The sequence below is a fragment of the Strigops habroptila genome, chromosome 2 (assembly GCF_004027225.2).
Source record: "Strigops habroptila isolate Jane chromosome 2, bStrHab1.2.pri, whole genome shotgun sequence".
NCBI classification, from domain to species: domain Eukaryota; kingdom Metazoa; phylum Chordata; class Aves; order Psittaciformes; family Psittacidae; genus Strigops; species Strigops habroptila.
In genome coordinates this window covers 117,580,921-117,606,539 of record NC_044278.2, presented here as the reverse complement: position 1 = coordinate 117,606,539, position 25,619 = coordinate 117,580,921, and the positions used below count along the sequence as shown (strand labels likewise).

At 39.0% G+C, this 25,619-nt stretch overlaps 2 protein-coding genes across 4 annotated transcripts in view; both read right to left on the bottom strand.

Annotated features, from left to right (window-relative positions):
• TENM4 (teneurin transmembrane protein 4) overlaps nt 1–25,619 on the bottom strand; it is a 1,610,848-nt gene that overhangs the window by 1,453,018 nt on the left and 132,211 nt on the right. The window lies entirely within an intron of this gene.
• LOC115604461 (taste receptor type 2 member 40-like) lies at nt 1,811–8,469 on the bottom strand. Its single transcript, XM_030477585.1, has 3 exons — nt 8,367–8,469; nt 3,516–3,719; nt 1,811–2,475 (listed from the first exon to the last, which is right to left on the bottom strand). Exons 1-3 carry the CDS (start codon nt 8,467–8,469, stop codon nt 1,811–1,813), a joined length of 972 nt encoding a protein of 323 aa, XP_030333445.1.

Here is a 25,619-nt window from a genome sequence, read left to right as displayed (position 1 = left end):
AGAAATTGGTTTGGAAATAACTAAAGGAAAAATAAGCTCATCGGGGAAATGAATTTTATCAGAGCTTCCTGATGAGGTTAAAATGTACCCCGAACACTATTACCAACACCACCAGAAAACCTCAACAAAACCAACACCAAAGGGTGCCTCATTTCTTTCAGGAGGATTCTTTTCATGATGTTGGCAGCTGGAAAAGGACCAAAAGAACTGCTGCTGTGTGACTCTTCTAATCTTGGACCACGTTGGTAGGGCATGCAGCGGCAGAGCAGGGTGGTGCTGCGGCATGAGCACAGCGGTTCCCATCTGCTTCCCTGGAGAACTACACAGGCAGGGCTCTCAAGGGGCTTTTGGGTCTCTCTTAATGCAGGATTGGACATTACAGTAGTCTTAGTTTTACTGCACATTGTATTGGGCTCCAAATGCTGCATTTATGTGTTTAGTCATCCTCCTCTCCTGCTTTGCGGTTTGATCCCACTGTTTATACATGCTAATAATCGTATTTATTACTTCATATTACACAGTGCCTTCATTTATGCCTCCTATTAACATATATTTCACTCTAAGAAGTATTTTAAGATATCAGTTTAAAACACTATAGTCATCCTTTATCTTAAATAGTGACTTCAAAGCATTTTATACACTTATTACCCAAATGTTTCCAACACTGAAGATGATACAGTCCAAGACTAAGTGAATCACCCTGCTCATTAGTTTTATAGATGGGACTGAAACTTTTACCATAGTGATTTATAATCTAGCTTTATCTAAATTCCTGCAGAAAGGATATACAGCATAAAATTTCTCAGCTGAGTTGAGAACTTCTTTAGAGTAGAATCATCAAACAAATTATTTGGTAAAACATGACAGGATTTGTTGAACATATTTCATCAACTTCATGTGAAACTTCATAGGAACATAAGATATTAAAAGTGAGCAGGCTTAGAAAAAACTCGCAATTACTCAAAGCTACAGCAAATAATGTACACAGGCAAATTTTTGATCAGAGTGGTCAGCTTAATGTGATTTTCTACAGTGGACAGGTAGACCAATGTACATACATCTATTTACATTGTAATCACCACCTTACTAATCCACTTTCAGGAAAAACAAACAAATAAGCGTAAAATATGTTTTGAATAAAAGGATCCATTTTAAAGAGGTATTTAACCACTGAATTGCTATATACAGGCTGGAATCCTAACTCAAGCAAACCTGATTCAGAATGTAATTTAATTACATTAATTGGTTGAATGTTTCCTAATCTGAATTTTCCCTTATGTTATCTTTTAGCTAGTTTTTCATGTTAAGAAGCATATTCTGTTTAAATGTCATACCAGCTATGGCTTTTGCAACATGTGTTTAATCCAATTTTAAGCTTCTCAGGTGAAAGATCCTTTAGCAGAGAACTGATATTTGTGAGCTCTGAAAATTTTGTCTGTTTCAGCCTTATTTTCTTAATACCAAAACTATCATAAAACTGTCTTAAACTGAGAATCTGAAATCACAAAGCATCCTGTACTTGATTTATTATTTTAGTGCATTGTTTCCTTTCAGTGCATTGTTATTCTCACTCCATACTAAATAAGATTAAGAGAGGAAGCAAGAATGATCTAGAGGAAAAGGCAAAAATGGATGTTATTTCAGAGGTTCTGAAATGTTGAAGTGGTCTAATCACATGGATATCTGAAAGATTAAGACTAATCTGACTAAAAAAAAGGCAGTGAAAAAATGCAAACATAGAATTCTTGATTCCAGATCTGTTGCTGGAGAGTGTTTCTCTCAAGCTGTAATATGAGGCTTATTTCGTATTTTAAAAATGGCACTTTAAATACTGGCAAAAGATCTTAGCTGTCATTTTTGGTTTTGAATTCACTACAATCAGGATTATAGAGTGTATGGAAGGACATGCCCCAGCTACCACTAAGGATATTGCAACTTTCACAACATGTTTATTTTGAGAAGTTGACAGTATCAGCAGAATTTGAGCTACGAAACTGCAAAGATATAGGGTCAAGAAAGAAATAATAGATTTAATGGCAGTTATGCGAACATCTATCAATGGACCCCTGAAAGTATCTACATAACATTTCATCTTCTTTGTGTGTCTCCATAGAGAAGTAATTAATAGGGCCAAGGTTACCACAGAGAGTACGAGAAGCAAAAAGCAACCTGAACAGTAAAGAAGAAGCGGGTAGAGATGCGAATCATCCCAGTCAGTGACATGTGCTGTACTATTTTCTCTACAGTTCCCAGTTGAGCTGCAGAAGTAAGCGCTGGGTGTAATCCAGAATAGAGGAAGAGAAATCACAGAAGAGATCACCAGTGATCCTAGAAGAAGCCATGGGACCATCCCAGTTACTCTGAGCTTGATTTGCAGCAACAGCCATTGGGTGACATTGATTATTTTTACACAGTACAGTACATAGAGCCAGGTACTGAACCACAAACTGGCATGGCTCGATGTCCAGTTAATGGCTCGATGTCCAGTTGGAAACCTGTAACGAGTGGTGTCCCTCAGGGATCGGTGTTGGGACCGGTCCTGTTCAACATCTTTGTCGGTGACATGGACAGTGGGATTGAGTGCACCCTCAGCAAGTTTGCCGATGACACCAAGCTGTGTGGTTCGGTTGATACGCTGGAGGGAAGGGATGCCATCCAGAGGGACCTTGACACGCTTGTGAGGTGGGCCAGTGCCAACCTTATGAAGTTTAACCAAGCCAAGTGCAAGGTCCTACACCTGGGTCGGGGCAACCCCAGGCACTGCTACAGGCTGGGCAGAGAAGAGATTCAGAGCAGCCCTGCAGAGAAGGACTTGGGGGTGTTGGTTGACGAGAAGCTTAACATGAGCCGGCAGTGTGCGCTTGCAGCCCAGAAAGCCAACCGCATCCTGGGCTGCATCAAAAGAAGCATGACCAGCAGGTCGAAGGAGGTGATCCTGCCCCTCTACTCTGCTCTTGTGAGACCCCACTTGGAGTACTGCGTACAGTTCTGGTGTCCTCAACATAAAAAGGACATGGAGCTGTTGGAGCGAGTCCAGAGGAGGCCACGAGGATGATAAGAGGGCTGGAGCACCTCCCATATGAAGACAGGCTGAGAAAGTTGGGGCTGTTCAGCCTGGAGAAGAGAAGGCTGCGTGGAGACCTCATAGCAGCCTTCCAGTATCTGAAGGGGGTCTACAAGGATGCTGGGGAGGGACTCTTCCTTAGGGACTGTAGTGGTAGGACAAGGGGTAATGGGTTCAAACTTAAACAGGGGAAGTTTAGATTAGATATAAGGAAGAAGTTCTTTACAGTGAGGGTGGTGAAGCACTGGAACGGGTTGCCCAGGGAGGTTGTGGATGCTCCGTCCCTGGCGGTGTTCAAGGCCAGGTTGGACAGAGCCTTGAGCCACGTGGTTTAGGGCAAGGTGTCCCTGCCCATGGCAGGGGGTTGGAACTAGATGATCTTAAGGTCCTTTCCAACCCTTACGATTCTATGATTCTATGATTCTATGGTTTGCGAACATCCATACAGCACCAAAAGCTTTGTATACAGAAGCCAACCTAAACGCATCCACAAAGTAGAGGCTATGAATGTGCATCAGTATGGTCACCTGCAAGATAAGTCTTGACGTGCTCAGAAAGATCAGGATCATATCAGCAGAAGAAAGTTTTCTGCTTTTGATCCAGTTAGTGATATTAACAGCTGTAATAAATCCATTTTCAAAAAATCCAACAGCAACTTAAATAGCTACAATAGTTATTGAAATTACAAGAACTGGTGACAACATCTTGCTGCTTTGGTCTCCTGGTCTCCTCTGCCTGATTAGCCTGTGGAACTGTGCAAGAAGTCGAGCAGACCTGATGGTATCTGACTAGCTCCAGCTCCAGCCTGATCACCTTATATCTAGGAGCAAAAATACACCTGGAAATGATAGTGGAAAATGATTGATGATGTTATTCCTGAACGTGCAAATCAGAGAATGATTCAATAATTAATTCTAAACTTTTACATGCACAAGATTTGCCTATGCTTTTCCTTAGGAATGCGGGAAACTCAGCTGTATTAATCTCCCAATCTTTTTCTCAATTATACTCCTACCTAGAGCGACAGAAAGCTCTGTGGCTCTCTGGTTACAGCTATGTCTGACAATGTGGATGGGGATGCATCAATGCAACACAACACAGGCAGCCACGTATATCAGGAGACAAGAGCTCTTACCTTCATACTGCTATGAAAGTCTGTCAATTATAAATAGACCAATTAGTTGCAACCATTGTAACACGGAGAAAATTATACAGCCTTCAGCCCTATTCTAGGGGAGCACTCCCGATGACAAAGCTGTATTTACCCAAGCATTATTGCTTCATATAGCTGACCATTTACATGTTAGATCTTGGGCTGATCACATATATGAGATCAAAAGATGATGGGGGGGGGACAGGATGGGGGGAAGACAAATGACACCAATAACCAAACAAATTAAACTAAGATTACATTGGCGTGTTTACTTTTGCTATCATGTGTTCCACCAAAAGTATTCAAAATAGTAGAAAAGTCAGTCCTTCTAAGGAAAAAAATTATAAAGGAAGTATAACTCAATGACTACTGTGTAGGTTAAAGTTATATGTATAAAGCTTCCTGTACACAGGGTATGCATGACATAATTGCAGTAGTCAGTAACCCCAAAATGTAGTCCTGAAGTTATTCAAGAGAACGTGACAATATCACTTTATTTTTATGCACTTATAAAAACCAGCATGGCAATTGTAAAGCAGCACAAACTTACAAAGGAAGATACAATCTAGAAAAATGCATGACTAGAATGATTTCTCATCTGTTCCAACAAACAATTACAAAATTCTGTTCTATCTTCATACGCACTATCAAAAATGAGAATTTAAAAGAAAAACATATCTAATCTTTACCTACCCATTTAATTTTACTCTAAGCAAGGCCAAAAAATGAGAATGACTACTTGAGACACAAAGGAACATTCTTTCCTTGAGGACTCCTGCCAGCTCCTCCAGAAAGAAGCCATCACACAACCCATGAACCCTGGAAGTACTTAAGTCTCAGTTAAAAGAAACAGCCTGTCCCTTAACTCTGTCAGTGACCTATGTCTAATGTGCTATCACCTTCAGGGATTTTCCAGAGGATAATGAGTCCAGTCATGGATGCTGGTGACACATGCCTGCAAGCACCAAGATGCAAAAGGCCAGTTTATTGGTAATAGTAACCAGGACTTGACCATACCTAATGCTGGCTCCAGACAGTGATCAGCTTATCCACTGGACATTATTATAATCTCATCTCCTTCTATTCAGCTCCTTGAATTCTTTTGTTGTCCTTCTTGCCCTTTTCTAAGATAGGGTTGCCACATTAGTGCTCTTCAGTAGAGTTCCTTTTGAGCTATAGAGTTAATGGTCATGATCAGAACAGGTTTAATACGCACAAGAAACCCTAGAATATGTCAAAGTTCCTTGAATTTGTCCTCTGGGAGAGGATTTGAGTGAATTTATAAAAGCACCTGAGCCACAAAGTAAAGCAGAGACTAGCAATTCTTAAGGATAATCATAGGACATTAGCGTGATGCAAATCGTAAATACTGGAGAGAAGTGTCTGAATTTATACAACGTTTTGTCTTGCAAGATAAATCTCACTGTACTCAAGGAAGTCAGGTTCGGCTCACAGGATAACAGCTTTCCTCTTTTGATTCATGCATTCCAATTAACAACAGTAATAAATACACTTCACACAATCCCCACAATGATTTTAATTGTTGAGGTAGTTAGAGGATTATTACAGCAGAGCAAACAGCTTCCGACTGATGTAAAACACTACTTGTTCAGCTCATACAGAGATCCACGGAACACCGAGTAACTGGTATCTGGTTAATCTTTTGGCATTTTACTGTGAGCAAGGAGCATATGAATATGATACGGAAAGATTTATTTCTGGTATTGTTCAGAAAGATGATTATCTTGGAAATGTCACTGATGAACCAGCCAACTATGATCTCTGTTTCACAAGTTTTAGTGAAAAGTAGTTGTCTGTAATTGGTTTGGGGATAGGAAAAACTCAAACATGTTCGATAGGACTCATAAAGTAATTGCTACTATTTATTGTTTGAAGAAAGAGCTTTGATTTTGGTTTGACAGGACAGGTACTCAGACCGCCACCACCCTTCATTATCCTCACTCATCTTTCTGCATGATGAAGTGTGTGTTTTGGTGCCCTCATCAACACCAATCCAGATTTGGATCAAATTTCAAAATGTAAAGCTTTGTAATGTGATAGCTCCAGCAAATTCAGAAAACAAAACCAAACCAAACCCAGCATGTTACAGAAGGAATCTAAAAAGCCTGTGCAGCTGAAGTCCCTGCCAACCTGAGAGCCAGGGTTCCAATTTCATGGAGACATGGATGTGGAAGGGCTAGTCCATGACTCAGAGTGAAATGAGTATGAGGTTAGGGTGTTTATCTGAACTTGAGTGTGGGGAAGCACTCAAAGTCCTGGCAATTTAAATTTAACCTTAAGAAGTCTATCTTTGCAAAAGCAGAGCTGGCCATATTTTCCCTTGTAACAGGGCTTGGATGACCAGCATAGGTATTGATAGTGTATCTGAAGTGTAGATCTTATAAGTCATAAGCCAAGAGTACTCTATTATCAACAGAACTGCAGTGCTGCGATCCTGCAGTCTCCTTCCTGTCTCCTATCTAAAAGCAAAAATATACCCAGCTGTAAACCTGGAATTTCATTTTGGGATTATACCTGGAGAGAAAAATCTTGGAAGAATTTTGACTTTTTACCCATATTCTACTGATATTACAGTTCTGTGTTTAATGAGTGTTAACCATGTGCTGACTGCTAGTGCTGTATTTCACCACAACTAAATTAGAGGACTTGCAAAACAGTCCAAGAACTGAAGAATGAATATTACCTTGGCAGTAAACATTCATATTTCTAATGAAAGGAGACAAAGAGATGAGAATAACTTTCTATAGTTTGCTCAGACTATGTGATAGAAAAAAGCTACAAAAATGGTTTGTTTTGAATTGAAGGAAGGACACTGCTTTGCAGGCAGTCAGAGTAAATTTAATTCCAGTGGAGTAAGTAGCTACAAGAGCTTCATGACATTTGTTCACCACTACACCATGAACTTCTTAGCAAATAAGCTTTTTACAACCTGTAGTAAATTGCACACAGCATTTATAAAGCATTGTATCATAAAGTCCAGCTCTGATGATAGAAATCTCTGAGCACTGGCATAAGACAGTGAAGTGCTACAAGCTCCTTAGAGTAAAGTAGTTGAATAGAACAAACCATGGGAGCACGATTCTTGTATAAAATGCAAAAACAGGCCTACAAAGGAAAACTTGAAAATAAGATTATATAGGAGAGCCACCAACATCTGTGTTTAAGAAATGTGCACAGAAGCAGAATTCTTGGCTCTATCACCAGCTGTTTACATCTGTAACATTTTCCCAAATGGTTTATCAAGTGTTCCTCGTGTATTTGACAAGATATTTGTGAACCTTAATAAAATACCCTGTATCTGGTAAACAACAATAAATTATGCTGCCATTTAACACATTCCTGACTCCATACTGTACAAAGAAATAATGTTGCAAAATATCTCACAAATGTGTGTGAAAGGGTGATAATCCATTTTACCATTAATTTGCAAGCTGTCACACTGCTGTCATTATCGTACCGGAGGTAATGTGCTGTTAATTTCAGTGCAACACATTTTATTTTTATCTTTTTCAGAAAGACATTGTCAAAATGGAAGACCCATGAGACACAGCTAATGGAAAGAGTCCTCTGGTATACTCACAAGAGGTCAAAAGACATCTAACCATATAACGATGAAAAGGAAGATATAACCACAATTTTAAGGAAGTTAGAATGTACGTACACCCCAAAAGAAAGGAGCAGGCAACAAACTAATGATGATATCAAGTTGCTACTTGCCAAGAACAAAAAGTGTTTAATATACATGTTTATTAACTCAAGAAAATATTTGTAAAGATGAGTTTATGGCTTATACTATACAAAGTATGAAAGGAAATGTGTTCACTGTATAAGTAATAGCTGGATGTTACCTGTACCACTTCATTTCATTTCCTCCTTCCATTCTTCTCTAGTTTATGTCTTCCATTGCCTAAGAGGATAGGGAAGAGGATGTGCCTAAGACGATATATGAAGACAATATATGAAGATACTAAGAGGTAGTATCTTCAATACACTTGAGACTGATATAATTCCCTCCCAATTCCACTTTTCCGCAGAGCCTTACCAAAACATTGACCCGTATTAGTATGAGACCAGATCTCTCATCTGTCCTCTACTTAAATTCAACTAAGGAAGGAACTATCTTCCTACCTTCCTCAGTCCCAGATAAAGGGCTACTCAAAGTTTTCTCTACTTTAGGGATGAATATTGTGTTAGCTGGGTCAACAATAAAGCCTTTTGTTTTCATCTCCATATCAACATTGTGAATTATCACTGTCTGCAACCACAGTTACATCCTTATCTGATCCTTGTCACTCTGACTGAAAGAGTTCCTCTGGGCTGATTTAGTTTCATTCTGTATTTCACAGCATCAAGTCAGAAAGCTTGACAAGTTATAAATTGCAATAAACATTGCAAAAAATTTTAATGATCATACATAACACTTTGAAGAAAAATCTCTAATCACATCAGTCAGAACAATAGACCTTGGTAAACCTGCACTGCGTGGGGGACACAATGACATTTTGTGCTTTGAAAAAAAACAGTGATGAATCACTAGGTGGACTGCAACTTCAATGGTTTTTCTTGTGAAGCAAGGGAAAAGAGTGGTGGAAAACCTAATAATGGCAGGAAGTTGATAGAAAATGTGAATCATAAGGAAGCTAAGGTGTGTTCAATATTCCTCTTTTTAGGTTAAAAACACTTTGGAAGACTTTTTCCCCATATCCAAAGTCTAGTGTCACTAGACTTTAAAACAATCACTGACCAGTGTCTACTTTCCAGGAATCTACTACTCATGTTGGTTGGTAAGACTTTCCCCAGTCATGCCATGTCCTGCTATTCAGACAGTCACTGCATCCAAAGGAATAGAGTTCTTTACTGAGTCAGATTACTCAAGAATCACACTTTCTGTAAAACAAGGTAAATAAAGACAATTCATTTGGTTTACTCTATTAAGCAAAAAGTTAAAATGCTACATTAAAATGAGACACAAGGTTGTCAACTCTAGAATCATAGGATGGTTTGGGTTGGAAAGGACTTTAAGACCATCTAGTTCCAACCCCCCTGCTGCAGGCAGGGATGCCTCACACTAGACCATGTCACCCAAGGCTCTGTCCAACCTGGCCTTGAACACTGCCAGGGATGGAGCATTTACCACTTTTCTGAGCAACCTGTGCCAGTGCCTCACCACCCTCACAGTAAAGAACTTCTTCCTTATAGCTAAGTTTCTGTTTGACAATGTACTCTTCCTGATTGGTCCAGATTCTCAACAGATTTAGGAGATTTTCCTTTCTATTTTCTCCTTCTCCAGGGCTGCTTTATCCTAAAGTCTGCCTAGCTACTCTGTTGCTAAAATTGGAATTGCTTTTCATGTGTTTCTTAACAAGCCCAAAGGGTTAGAAAACTGCTTCTCACTTCTTTTTTCTCCAAGACATAGCTGTAAGAAAAACCTCTCATATTTTCAATGTTCATTACAGTTTTATGGACAGTGTATTCCTTTTCACCCAGCTGGATTTTCCTGTTCACAAAGTTGTCAAAAACTACAATGAAACTTCATGCAAAGTGGTCATTGGAAAAAACCCTTAAGATCATCAAGTCCAACCATAAATCTAACACTGCCAAGTCCCATTAAATGCTGATGTCTTTGTGCTGTTTTCTCGTGTCTCACAGGAGGCAAAGATATGGTCTGCATAGTCACTGAAGTCTGTAGGGTACCTAAAGTAGGCACACAAAGGCAGATCAGCAAAGACCTTCTGTGCAGCCCATGAACAGTTATGACTAAGGACAAATTCTGTCCTCAGTTCCAAATGCACTTGGAATACAAATTTACCTCATGACAGTACTTTTTAATGTTTAGGTGAAGTAGTTTTGTTTAAATTGCTTTATATATCGTTTTTAATTTTAAAATATGGTCTTTGAAATCCTTTTATGGATGCTCCTGTACAGTTTGTAAACAACAATTGAATTCAGCAAATAGAACTCTCTGTGTTTCCTGTTGCAATGAATCTATCCGATGGAAGCATGCAGTGAAAAAAGCATTATGTGGTGATAACATTGAAGATAGTAACATCGAGATGCTGCATAGACAACCTTAAATAAATATTTAATTATGAAATTAAAAGTGCTTAGTTTTGCCAGCTCTACACCTTTAATGTAAATGTGCATTTTAGTGCATATATGTATTAAGACCACAATAACAGTTGCAGACCATCACCATTTCAGCACCATTAGCAAACAGCCTCACACCGATCTGATGCTGGATTTACTTGTGTTTTTACAACCAGTGCGCCCTTTTGACAGCTGACTGGAATTCAAATCCCTTTGTCAATACTCTACACCACCTGTGATGCAAATTTAAATTAATCCTGATTTTCATTGCTTACTTACACTTTTTGAGTAATGTAAGTGACACATGTCACAGCAAATCCTACTCACTGTAGAAGTCAGCAATGTTTCTGGCACTGCTTTTAGGAGAGAAAAAATGTTATTTGCTCAGAAAGATTCACACAAGGTGTCTCTCCTTGTTCCTACCTCTGTATGAAGTAGGCAAAAGTCCATATTCTGATAATCTTTGGGGATTTTTGATGCACACATTGAAATTACAGCTTTTGTGCAACACTGGAGTTGGGTTCACTTGACTTTTTCAATTTAGGTTCCCAGCCATAAAAAAAAAAAAAGAAGATATCATCTTCAGTTCAATGTCTTATTTATTTTGCAGTTAAGTAGATGTCACATTGTTGTGAGCATCGCTTGGGGTAGCACAGTACAATGAAATCCATTACCAACATGTCTGGGTCCAGATATTGTTTCTCAATATCCTATCAGCTTTTTAAATTTGCATTAATGAAATGTTACTTTGTGTGATTACTGTAGCAAGGGGTGAATGATGCATGAAATAAAAAGCTGTCAAACCCTTGAGAAAGTGCTCAGCACAATGACACATGTCTGCTTACTATATTCAGTTCAAATGATATTCTTCTCAAGTGAGAAGTACTGAAACAAATGAGGGTCACTTCATAGCAGCGACTTGGAACATATTCAAAACCACAAAAATCTTGTGTGGATTTTTCCTATGCTTTGGGTTAAAATGAAAAAAATACAAGATCAATTTTTCCTTTTATGAATTAATTTCTGCATATGGATGTTTCCTGGGGAAGTTGTAGTCAGGATTCCATAAAATGAAGTACTAACTAAACTCTTCAGTGTGGGAACATAGACAATTCTGGACCATGTGACCTATAGGTACGTAAAATTCTCTTACATGGAGAAGGTCAATAGGGTTGAAAATTTACTGCCTTTTCCAGTACAGGAAATAGGTGGCATCAAATGAAATGGGACTTGAAAGCAAACAAAAGAAGGTGGTTTTTGACATAACCTATAGGGAAGACATGAGACTCCTTGTCAGAAGATACTATCAGTGTTAAAAATCTGCATGGTTTTGAAGGATGAACGGACAAGCCCATAGGAATGAAATCAATTGGGTGCTACTTAAGTACATAAACCCCATTTCTGGTTCACATAGTCCCTGTAAAAGTTTAATGACTGGGATAGTATCAGGAAAAAGTAGAATTTATGTTTGCTCAGTTGACACAATCTTCCCCAGGCTCTCTGTTGCCGTTGAAGAGATGTCACTGGACAGATGGACCTTTGGTCCCAACCAGTACAACTGAATTAATCTTAGTGAGTTATGCTGTCTCATGATGCTTTTCACTGTAAATTTTGTGAATTATCATAATTCTTTCATGGTTTTGATTATGTTCAACTACAAAATACAGCCCCCATGACACACATAAAATTATTTGTATTAGTGAAGTATTCGGATCCCAGAAAAGAATTGAATCCCATTGTGCCAAAGGCTGTGAATACATGCACAGCAGTAAGAGCAGTTTTGTCCCATATAGCATAAGGAGAAAATTAGTTCCAACCACAATTTTATTGGATCCAGAATGACTGTTCAGAAAGACTCACATTGCTGTTTCAACTCATAACTCTTCATATCCAGTAATAAAGCAGAAGCATAGATTCTGATTCAGTTGTATCACTTTCACATGACTAACACAGTAAAACAAGTGGACTTATTCTTGATTTACAGTGTAGTAAACAAGAGAATAAAGCTCATTTCAGAAATGGCAATTAGTTATTCACTTCACCCCCACTAAGAATAACTGTTATAAGTGTTTTTATGGCAGAACACCTCATTCTTGTTTTAGATCCTGACTGTTATTTCTGATGATGTTCAACTGTTTTGTTTTTATCTTTACTATGCAGATCTGACTAAATCCAAGAAGGTGAATTTTGGCTTTCCCTGGGAAAAGTAAAATGTTTAAAAATTCAGGATCTTCGCTACAGATTTCCTATTACCTGACTTCAACTTTTCAAAATAATTTTTATTTGGGATGAGGAGAAGAATAGCAAAAATATTGTCAGTTTTTGGCAAATTCTGAACATCAAAGACTGTGATTAGATTTAATAAATGGATCTGATTGTCAATATCTTCTCAGTGCACATAGGTTACATATCCATGATTTATTAATTTAAAGTGGAATAAGGGCACATTTCAGTGACACAGCTGAGACAGTGCAATGTCTCCCTGTGGCAGAGATTGGGCCATCCTGCTCCTACCAGCTGCTGCTGGTTTGCTTGTGCCAGATCTGGTACCCAGTGGTCTCTATCAGAAGTTGTTTTGTTTCACTGAACTGATGGAAAATCAACACACCAAAACAAGTGTGTGCATTCTGCAAACTTAGCACATTAAATCAGCTCAGTGAAAGCATGAAGACGAGTGCCAGAGGCTGCTCTTGTGTGGTGGGATAAATGTTGGGAAGGGTCTGGAAGGAAAGAGGGCAAAAAACTGCTCTTTACATAAACAGCAAAGGATTAGGTGGACAGAACTGTACTGCACAGGTATACAGAAACAGGGTTCCAGCAGGTAGCAGTGCAATCCTCACAGTATTTCATAAACAATTTCATACACTAATTGACTATTTTATCTAAGGATCCCATGGGGCCCAGGGAAGAAAGATGCTCTGTGGTGTAGATCCAGCCAATCTGCTCTGGATGAAGACACCATGTCTGTTTGATTATTTTGCTGTAGGGCCAGGGATCCATCCATGTGTACTAAGAAGCTTAGGCCAATATATTCACGTTCTGGATGGACTGAAAATAGCTTTCTCCATAAAGAAGCTTTTAAACACTGATTTAAGGCTAACCCTCATATGCTCATCAGTCTGTTATCCTAGATTCTTCCATCTATTGTATGATCAAAGTTGGTCAAATACAGGCTCCACATTTAAAAGCTTATTTATACAGGTTTTGAAATATTATTTCACCAATTCAGTGGTTTAATATTGGCTCCTGTTAATAAAATATATAACAAAAGTCACAGAAATGCTCTTTCTCCCCTTCTTTCTGTCACTCTTAGACAGATTCGGTGTGATTTAAGGAGTAACTTTTCTATGTGAATTGTGCTGAGATCTGAATCAACCGAAAATTTACAGACTAAGAGCTTCTAGACTTCTTTTGTGAGAGGCTAACAGCATTTCTGGTATAAGCTATAGTTGTCACCAACCCACAGGTTTGCTTGAAATTCAGACAGCTGGTAGATTATATTTATTTTTCCCCCTTTCTGCACCTTGATCATGAATATGATTCTATCACATCTCCTTCATTCAGGAAGAGCTTGCATCTGACTATTGTAGTTGTCACCGGTGATCAAATCACAGCAGCTACGTTCTCCTCTTCAACTCCCACCCCCCGTCTGCCTCAGCCAGAGAGTCAGTATGATGACTAAGGGCAGTAAAACTCAATTTCTCATTCTGCTGTGCTTCGCCAGGCTGCCTTGTTACTTTTAAGTCTGTCCTCTATATGGTGGCATGCTCTCGTCTCCATATTCCAGTGTCTTCCAGGGGAGCATCCATACACTTCTCTGATACCACTTTGCCCTCTAGTGACAAATACTTCACTTCTCCCATGCTTCTCTCCATCCAGCTCCTGTAGTGCTGAGTTGTTTTCTTGCAGTATTCTCAGTTATTTGCTTCAGGTTTTTTTGTTTTTGTTTCAGTTGGGTTTTAGAACATGCCCTTTTCTATGCTGGAAAAAAAGTTTCTTAATCCTATTCTCCTGGGATATTAGTTGAGTCAGGTTCATTTTGGCTCCAGTCTGCAAGAAGCACCCAAGTTTCTGTGCTGCTCTCAAGCACAGCTACTTATATATGATGGGCTGAGTTCACCCAGACATGATTTATGCCACAGGGCTTCGTTATTGCAGAAACGAGCAGTGACTTTGCCTCCATCAACATGACTGCAGGTGGCCGATGATACCTGGTGTGTAGAAAATTCATTGGAAAAGGGAAGGCACGGTAAGGGTTTGGTGGGAAAGATGCTGATCTAATCCCATTCTCTAAAAGGCCCCCTCCACCTTGCTTTCCTAACATCAGTACTGCAGAGATACCTGGCAAGACATTCTTCCACACACTAAGGGAAGGATTTGGAAATGTGAATCAGGCAACTCTCTGGATGATGTGAGGGTTTGAGCTCTCATCCTAAGAGTTTGGTGGACGTTTCATGCTACAAAGATTGGACAACTCTTGAGTCTCCTGAGCAGAAGAAAGGGAAGAGGATTGATGAACAATTTTATTTAGGCAAGCAAAGGATTTTTAGTCCTGGATGTACTTACAGCACCAGAATGAAGAGGAGGAGACAGCTGCAAACTCCTCACCTCTTCCCTTGTGACTAAAGAAGAATGATGCCCCATGTGCTTCTCATGCTCCTCAATATATTTGGCTTTCAATGTCACTCTTACCCAGTCTTTGGAGGGAGGAGGGAAAGCCCCAGCATGCTACCATAGCACCTAACAATTATTTCTGTGTCTAAAAAATCATGTGTAAACTAGAAGACACTGGAGGCAGAGTGTCACCTGTAGCTCCTAACAAACTTACAGTTAGACTCTGACTTTGGCTTTAACTGAGTTCATCCAGGTCTTTTCCTCTTAATATCATAGAATAGAATCATAGAATCAACTAGGTTGGAAAAGACCTTTAAGATCATCAGGTCCAACCATTACCCCCGGACTGCCAAGTCCATCACTAAACCATGTCACTAAGGTCCTCATCTACACAGTTTGTGAACACTACCAGGGATGGTGATTCAACCACTTCCCTGGGAAGCCTGCTCCAATACCTACAAAAGTTCCCTACAAAGTGTGAGCTCCCCATTCTCTGAAAGACAGAACTTCTATTTCTTGTGCCCATAATCTTTGGTCAAACCACAAACCCCCCATGGTCACAACAAATGTCCATATAATAGGCTTTTATACAAAGAACAGAGATCTCCTGTGTTCATGAGAAATGATGTGGTAGGAGCTGATCACTATTCCTTCCACATAAACGAATATTTCTGGTTTTACACTAAGATAAGAATTTGCACACTTAGGGCTCTAATTCATCATAATTCTGCACATTAAGGTAATGGTCTTTGGTTTGGTTTTGTTAATTTAGTTTCCAAAGGCAGTAACTTCTAGTGAGACTTCCAGAAGTCACGTCACCAATACATGCAATCTGTCTGGACTACACAATCCCTCAAAAAAACTGTTATATGTTCTCTGAGCAGGTCCAAAGTGTGCCATTCAGTTAATGAAATAATAGAATTTGCTCTTGCTTGGCTTGGACTCACTGTTTCCCTTCTGTTCCATAATCACCTTTTAGATCCACTGTTACATGAAAGGTCTTCACAAGTTTTGAGGCTAGTGGTTATCATTACCAGAAATCACTATATACATTATCATACCAGTCCCATACTAGTGAGGAATCAGCAGGATGGACAGCACATGGATTTCCAAATACTGAACATGATGGTGAACAAGGTATCCCCAGATTTTCAGGAATAGGCTCTGGAGCTTTTCATTATGACCCAACAAACAATCATCTCAGTGATATGTACCAAGACAGTTTTCATTAACAGCTACTGGGGTTTGGGTTGTTCTGGTTTTGGTGGTTGGTTTATTTGTTTGTTAAAATATAAATAAACAGATCTCTTAGTGTATGACTGTTTTTTATTGACTTATTCTGAGGGTAAATGACAGATGTATAAGCTAAGACTTTCTGGGACTGTGGAATAGTTGCTTAAATATACTAGTAATCTGAAGTCACCACCTGATGAAAATGGACAGTAACCTTTCCTGTCATCGGAAGACAAGGAACAGCTGCCCTGCACATCCATATACAGTGCATTTATTAAGCAGGGTTTGCCTACAATACAGGGTGACTTTATACACAGCCTCTCTGCTCCTTGTTGCTTTTCTTCATTACAACGCTAATGTCGCCTTCTCCCAGTAATCTGGGCAGCCTTCTGGTTTCAGAAATCTAATACACGACTGTATTGTTTCTGAGATAAAAGGTACTAATAGCAGTCCCAATAAAGATATGCAAGTGGAAGCACATAAACTGTTGCCAATTTCTAAACCTCTCCTCTGGTTTGCTGCATAACATTATTCTCTGTGCCATGACATTTACTGCTGCTCCTGAAGGAGATGCTGCGTGGGGTTGCCAAAGATGCTATCAGAGAACAGCACCATTAACGACTCCACATGGATGTGAGCAGACAGGAAATTTAACATGTTTGGAGTCACCAGACCACAGTTCTTGGAGGAAAACTCCATGGTGGCAAGAGCAAAGAAACAAAAAAATCCCAACCCTCTGCCTGGGAGACAAACATTTTCATGAACATAGGAATTAATATAGAAGTGGTGTAGAACCAGGGCTTAGGCAAATTTGTTTTCCCAAACAGATTCATCCATCCTTAATCAGCAGTCCCAGCTGTCCCTGCTGGGAAAGTCTGCATCTCTTTTTCTGCTTGTCCCTGGCTGTGCTGAACTGGCATTTCCAAAAGTAATTACCTCATGAAGTGTAGCTGAACACCCAGAAATACTAAGAATTTCTAGTTCAGTGCCAGCTACACTGATTCACTAAGCTGAAAGCGCCAGTTCAGCTCAGCAAGTCCTGGGGTGACAAAGGAAGCCAGGTCTTTGTCAATAGGGACAGGCTACTCTGTAGCTGGACAGGGAAGTGGTGGCTGTCCTCTTTATGAAATGCAGATCGAAGACACTGTCTCAAGCTACACATTAGAGAAGTGCAGTATAAAAGAAAGAAAACTTTGCATGTGTGCCTGTGCATGGATGCTTTTATTTGCTGCAAATTATTTTTAGTGGCAATACTTAAGTATTTCTTGAAATAATAATTTGATTTGCAGTTGATCAGCAGTCTTGGTTGAATTTAACCTATAGTTCAAAAGCAGAGATATATTAGAATAAGAAAGTAGTTTACAACACTAAAGTCAAATTGCATTGCAACCAAAGGGTGTCTAATCATGAAATTGAAATATTGTCTCCTTTCCACAGTACTTTACCATTACCAGAAGTCACATCTACCCTTTGCAATAAGCTATTTCAGGATGGCCCATTGCATCTGATAAACATACAAGTGACTTCGTATCTCTTCTTCTTCTATTGTTGCTTCCTGTACATTAAAATGACGATAATCTATGGTTGAAGTACTATTGATGTCTATTCTTTGCCTAACATTATGCGTAACATTAAGATACATTATCTTTCATCTTTAAGGATCTTGGAGTGCAGTACTGTCTGTAACTGAAATTACTTATTCTCCACTGAAACTCAGCTGTCATTGAGAGACGAAAACAGCACTTGTTAATTCATTGTACTCTAACCTCGGTGCGAGCTACAGGGAGCTTCTCTAATTTTGAGCTTTTATCAGTGCTGTCTATGCATTATTATTTTATTAAGATTGAAGTGGGTAAGCACTAGTGCCTTACACAAATATCTGATATCCTTTTATTTGTTTATAGTGAGTCATTTTAGATTTCTTATTATCATCATCTTTCCAGCACTTAAATGTGGCTAACAATTGCTAAGTGTGGCTTCACAGTGCATCTAACATGATGAAAAGACAGTAAAATAGTAACAGTTATCTGACATCGACTGTTAACAACACATGTACTGTTTTGCCTCAGATACCGTTGCGTTAAATCCAGTTCCAGAAGCAGAGTACATTAATTTTGTCCAGTGAATTAATACACACAGCAGTTGAGCTGAGTATATCTCCTCTTTTCTGCTTGAGGGGCTGCTGGGATCAGTCCTGCAGTGAAATCTGTCTGGGAGAGCTATCCCAGCTATATGATAGCAGCTATCATGGCACGTGGCCAATTTACCCACTCCTTTGCATCTGCATGGTGGGATTTACACGTCTGTAAAGTGCACAGTAAAACACTGCAAAATCCTTTTGTCTAGGTGAAATGACTAAAGTGCAATAACATGGTCTACTCAGCAGCCCAGCTAATTGTAGTTAATACATGTAAGGCAGTTTTGCTTTCATCTGCATCTTCTGAATATCATTAATCTCAATGGGAAATGGGCAGTATTGCCTGTGAGGTTTATACGGCCACAGTAGGCAAATACTTCAAATCAAATTGCAGCTCAGAATATGATGGTATCATCTGCTCTTATTTCTATTGTTTAAGCGTGATCTGCACAGTTATTATCACCTCACAGAGGCTCAGGCACCGCATCGTGGAATGTGAATGAAAACAACAGCTGTCAAACAACAGTAATTGCAAGAAAGTACCAGGGTGAAAAGAGGCAGCTATGAATTATCTTTGGCAAAACTAGTGAATTCATCAGAATTAGCTTCTGCATGAGCAAATGGGATAGAATCACATCTACAAGCATGTGGGTCCTCCAAGTAAATAAAAGTTAGCATTAATTAAAATGCTTATATTCCATCTGTACTTCGCAATCCATTTCTATCCAGTCTGCTTTATGTGTGCACTCAGCAGAAACTTTGCAATCCAGGCATTTCCATTAAGATCCTCTTTTTCAATAACAGGACGTGACACTCAAAGAACAGTCGCAACTGGAAGCAGGAGACATCATCACTGTGGGTGCAAGTAACCATTTGCATGCCTCTAAGCCAGTTATGTAGAGAATCAGCTGAAATACCTCGAGGACCACTGAAGTCGTGGCAATAGCCATTGGGGATGTTATGCTTATATGATCAATCACAACGGACGACATCCTTGGTGTTCCCAGTAAAACTGAAATGGTGACAGAGCAAACAAAGGGTGTACAAACGGACCCTTGCAGCCATTCCCTGATGTTCTGCCCTTTTGCTGGTGACTTCAATGAAATGACAAATGTGGAAAGATGGGCATGGATTTCTTATTTGTTTATTTATTCACAATTTAGGTACCCCCATTACAATTCATCAGTGAGATCAGGTGAATATCAAGGTGTTTGGGCTTTGTTGCTCTTTTTTTTTCAATTTGCATGGCTTATAATGTTTACATGCTTATAATACACTTTATAGTGGATCAGGATTTAAACACAACATTTAAATAAAACACACTTGGATGCTTGAGCAGGTAAAAGGCAACAACTTAAAATGGATATCTAATAGCAACTACAAAAAGTTTAGAATGTGTCCGATAATCTTTTTATACTACATTCTGCATCTGCTACTGTTTTGTTATGTTTATTGAATATCCTTTTATTCCTATTTATTATATCTTTGTAATTCTATTTTATTATATGTATTATGTTTACTATCTTCTAATACTATACAATCATACCAATAACAATTTTCAAATACTTCAATAGCCCAGAGTATGCTGGGGACCACCAAATGAAGTCTCTACTTAAGTCTAAATTCAGGCTGCTAGCTTCTTTTCTGGCTGGAAAAGAAGTCCTCCAAGGGAAGACAATCATATCTTCCTGGTGTGACCACCACAAAGAGAGATGGGATAGGTGGAGGTGGCAACTAGTCCTTCTGGCAGAGAAGTGCATCTGCAGGTTACTCTCCAGAAGGAGGTGCCATCCAGACTTGTAGCAGTTGTAGCCCAGACTCAGCTACTGTATTGCTTGCAGTATGATAGATATAACTTCAAGAAAATTCTGAATAAACCATGCACAGTTATTAATACAGTAATAAATCTGGGTACTATTGAAGCATCACACAAAACCAGTCTCCTCACTGACTGTATTTAGAGAACTGAGCTACAGCGTATTAACTGTCTTCATCAGGTAAATCATGGTAGCCGGGCATGTGCATACCACCAGATTTCTGTTTTGTGGGGTAAAACATATTAGCTCAAACCTCTATCATTGGCAGAGCAGTATTGTGAGACCAGGATGAACTCAGAGTACATGCTCAAGTAGTTTTTGCTGTGGTGTCTTGCTCATTTAGTGCCCGATAACCAATAACAGTGCGCATCCCTTGCTACACATGCACATATAGCCACTCTCCTCAGGCCAGAGAAGTAGGAGTGCATCCATACTCTTTTTCCATGATGCTCAGAAGTTGCTGCTCTGCTCTTCAGTTCTTTTCCAGGTTTCTGCTATCAACTCGATTTAACTCCACACATTGTTTAAGCTTGATAAAGTTTGGTTTTGCCAGGCAAACAGGTCTCAGATACAGAATTTGGCCAGGATCTAAAGGCAACACAAGCTTTTATTCCCCAAAAGGCTGGTGTCCTTCTGGAATGACTGTGCTTTTCCCAGAGAAGCTGTGGCTGCCCCATCCCTGGCAGCGTTGAACACCAGGTTGGATGGGGCTTGGAGCAACCTGGTCTAGTGGAAGGTGTCCCTGCCCATGGCAAGGGGTTGGAACTAGATGGTCTTTAAAGTCTCTTCCAATCCAAACCATTCTGTGATCCTACAATGATTCCCATCTTTGGGAAATCCCATAAACCTGACCTAATAGCTTTCACCTAAATAGTGTCACATGAAGCAGTTTGCACCAAACAACTGAACTTCTGCAAACCACATGTGGCCGGTGAGGTATTTTAAGTGAAATTAAATAAAGACAGACAGAAAAAAAAAAAAATCAGAAAACTGTATTTTAAGGCTTAGTACACCTAAAAATTCTCCCTTAATTTTCTATGAACGGCATCAGTTTTTCCATACCTGAAATTCAATACATTGGTTTTGTTTAAACCCCATCCCAATTTAAATCCTTTTACTTCACAATATTCTAATCTTGCCTGTTTTATACAGTCCTGTTTTCTTTTATGTTTTAATTGCTCCTCTTCTGTGCAATAAAAAATGAGATAGTTAAGCTCCCATGTCTATCTTTGCTACTCCAGCAGCCTGCTTGCAATTCCAGTGAGCCCTACACATCTGTCTCCTAGGGCTTAAATTAATTTCTCTTTGACTTAACAGCAAGGGGGAAAAAGCCCAATCCTCATGCTCAGGCCAAGCTGGCACAATCAGTCCCAAAAAACCCTCATTTTATCTTTATTGTTGTTTACTTCAGGCAGCAAGCACTTGAACCAAAGCTATGATCCTTGATGCCAAAGGCTCGAAACACAGCCCTAGCAAACACTGAGATGCTTAGTATCTGTGCTAGCTATGAAAGATGCATGTGTGAGGAGTAAGGTTGTTCTGTGAGCAAAGTTAAAGTGGGTTTTGATCATCTGATCAAAGAACACTGTAAATAAACATAGGCTTTAATGTAGTGAATATAAAGTTTTGTTCCTTCACAAGTGGAAGTGACTTGCTGTATATAGGGCAGTGCTGTTTATAATACACAGTGCACTGTTTCAATTGTCATTTTGCACTCTGTGCTGGGATTCTTCAAAACAGTGAAAGAGCACTTGCAAATAAATATCCTTTCAACTGTGAGAGAGCTGTCTGGTTTATCTGCTTAGGCAGGAATGGGAAGTCTTAACTAAAATGTTAAGCTTTAGTTTTGATAGGATATAGTTTTTCATTGGCCTCAGCCACTGTAATTTAGAGATCCTCATGACATGTGAGGTCCATTTAAGCCCCTAAAGACTTCTAAAAAGCCTTTTCCTCATCTCTTTTTCAAGAGAGCTTGCTGTTTTCTGTGATAGACCTGTAAGGTATGTTGCAGGAATTGGACACTACAAGCGGCTTTCCCTCTTGACTAAAGGAGAAGGTTATAGTGACCAGTGTAGACAGAGTAGATAGAGTGGCCACATTTAGCCATTTAGACCTGCACATTTGACCTCAGAGTGCATGAGACTGGCTGCTAATACATCAGTGAGACGTGTGAGTCTCCAGGGATGACTTACTGTACCATGTCGGGGTAGTTTACCCATGCACATGCAGAGACTTATTATTGCAGAGGAATCACACATCCGAATTTTTTATGACTAACAGGTTGCATCATAAACCCTTAATGTGATGCACCATGCTCACATGCACTCTGCCTTTCTCATTCAGCTTGAATCCTGCAACATAAAGCAAAATGCAATCAGGGTCCATGAAAGAAAATCATGGTTAGGAACCTCATATAGATCTTCACTTTGCTCCATAGCATGACAGTTGTGCATGCAGCACAATGTGCTAGAGGTCTAATTCACAGTGTTATGACCAAGGTCTGTCTCAGTCATGCATGAGTTATCCAGAGAATTTCAACTGCCTTACTACTGTTCTACAAGTGTTGATGCCTGTGGGAGTAGTTGTTTAGAAAAGCAGAGAATAAAAAAAAAAAGACTTGTTTTTGCTTTTAATGTAACTTAACTTATATGTGAAATACATGGCCATGTTTCTACCAAGTTTCTAGTAATTTGGGGTGTTCAGAAAAGACTGAGAAGCAGCAAAGCACCCCTTTACTGCAAAGCAGTCATATCTGCTCAGTTACGTGAATCTAGCATGTACATTTCCATCTGCATATTCTGTCCAACCAAATTTCAATGTATTTACCTCTAATGTGCCAAACAGTAAGGAAATGGAATCAGGAATAATATGCCTACAAGCATATATGTGTTGTGTTAGGAATGAATGCCATTTCCTTAAATATGGACTCTACCTTTGAACTTCTACTGATGTGCACATAACAGAAGCCAAAGCCCTCTGATTTAATTTGAAGGTCCAGTCACTATCTAATGTACAAATAAACCAAATCTTAATGGCCTATTACTGACTGTGTACTTATCCTGGATCAGCTCCAGAATATGCTTATCTAACTATTGTGGCCAAAGTAAAGTGTGAATACAAGCCTTGCAATAATTAATTATAGATCCATTCCAGCTTCTCTTGAAGTCAGTAACTCTCTTTTCAACTGACTTTCACTAGTGCTAAATTAGCCTGTAGGACAAACACAATAAGAATAATACAGGAGAAACAATTACTTACATTTTTAGGGTTTGCAAACACTTTTGGTAAGTTATTGTTTTTCAGTGAAAACATTTTCATTTAAAGTACTCCTGACTATCCTTCTTGGTGTGGCAAGAGATATGGAGTTTAAGTTATAAATGGGATATAAGGATGAAATCGTTGTTTCAGGATGGTCTTTTGTGCATAGTCAAGATAATCAGGAACTAATTGGTAGATAGTTTAAGATAATCAACAGCAGTGGGCATGTGACAAAATGATCACACAGCACCTCCAGCCAGTTGGATATAGGAATTCAGCAGAATGATGTCTTTGGGAGTCTTGTCCAACTCTTCTGGAGATACCATTACAAAGACATTTGCAACATAGACTCTCATCACCACCCAGACAGTGGCTGACATCCCATCCAAGAGCTTTTATTCCTCATGCTAGCATTATCCTGTGCAAAGATCACAATACCTTAGCGGCTTTTTCAGCAACATTCTCTCCATGAGTGTCTGTGCAACATCTAAACACAGTTACTTTTGTCTTGAGGTGCATGCCTTCAGTATGGTTCATGTACAGACACATCAGCCTGTGTTCAGTCATGCGGGACATTACGTTTTGCTTGCTCAATAGTGTTTCTTTTACAGAAATACATACAAAAGCTCAGGTGAAGTACAACAATCTCTCTCAGTCAGCCTTGCTGTGAAATCAAAAGCAAACACACAGAAGAGCTTTGTAAATATCTTTCATCCCCTCTGTTTTCAAATACATGGGGTTTCTTTTAATTCTTTACTCACTGATTGCTTTAAGTATCTTAAAACACTTGGAAAAAAAAAAGATAACTCCAATATTTCTACAGAGTGCTAGAATAAAGAGTATTTTTGTCTATGATTGTCTTAGAGTTTCAAGGATGCACACAATAAGAAACATTGGCAGAGTCAATGTGGGAGAAATTGTCTGGGTAATAGCCGCCTTAGATGGTATTAAAAAGCCTTCAGACCTGCAAATGGAAGAGTAGAATAGAGGGTCCCTGTTGTAACCCAGGACTAGATTGCTTAAGTGGGTAGTTCATAGTTTGTTAAAGAAGTAAATGAGAATATGTCCTTTTTGAAACACGGGAAGAAAAACGGGGCTTTGTTTATATCAATTTCATTTGGTTAATTTTATATTGGATAGAATTATCTAATTTTATATGAATCTGTTGTATTCTGTATTAATTGATTTTTTTAGCAGTTTGATTCATGAGCAACATTTTAATGAGTTTTAATAGAATTATGTCCATAATGACTACAGAGTGTAGGCTTAATGCAAAGTTTTACAAAGCATTGTGACCATGTACAAGACCTGCAGTGAATAAGAGCCTCTAATTCTTGCCAGATTGATCCAAATCATTTTTTTGCTTTCAATATTAATTTGGTTTTCTTTCCTGATTTTTAGTTAATTGGACAAGGACTCATTAGCAAATCTTTTCCTGTGCAGCCTATTTACTGTTCAGTATTGTGTATTTTATAGAATCATATAAAACTTGTCATAGTTTTCCTTTAAGGGAAATGGACTTCTTTAATACAACAGACATCCAAAGAATATTGTTCACAGAAGACTTACAAATTAAATGCCATAAATGTTAAATAATTAACAATGAGAGAAAACAGTGGCCTCTTTATTTCACATGCTTCTATGAGATGCTGATAAGAGGCAGGCAATGAATTCAAAGAACAAAAGACCCATTTAGAAAATTTTCTGGCGCCCACTGTTTTGAGATTATAACTGAGACAAATCAATGCAAAGGTACACAAAAGGACAATTAGATAATGGCCAAGTAACCAGGGTTTTTTTTTCTATAAATACAGAAAATGAGCTTACATTGGGACTATTAAGAACTTCTGAATAGTTACATTCTTGTTGCTCACTGATACATGGAACACCATGTGACTTAGGAGTTTTAAAGCACACACTTCAAAGTGTAGCCCAGATCCAGAACTAGTGACAGCACAGCCGTGCCAATGGGATTCTATGCCATGGGTATAAAGTATGACTCAAAGGCCAGAGTTCATTGGAACATACAGCACCATACTAACGTGGCTGTTCCTTCCCTGGTCCTAAGGCTAGTTGTCTAGCAACACCCAGGTTAATATTTGTATGGCCTTGTGCTGCTCCCTGATCCCTGTTAAAACAATCCATTCAGAGTTCAGAATTCAGTGTGTTTCAATCTGGTATCTAGACATATACTTAAATTACACCATATAAAAAGTTAATATAAAGAACCTCAAG

Coding starts and splice junctions, on each gene's coding strand:
- LOC115604461 (XM_030477585.1), bottom strand. CDS start 8,469: ATGGAGATGAAAACAAAAGGCTTTATTGTTGACCCAGCTAACACAATA. Junction 3,720..8,366: donor TTTATCTGGGACTGAGGAAG/GTAGGAAGATAG, acceptor TAGCTATTTAAG/TTGCTGTTGGATTTTTTGAA. Junction 2,476..3,515: donor TTCTGTATACAAAGCTTTTG/GTGCTGTATGGA, acceptor CTGGACATCGAG/CCATTAACTGGACATCGAGC.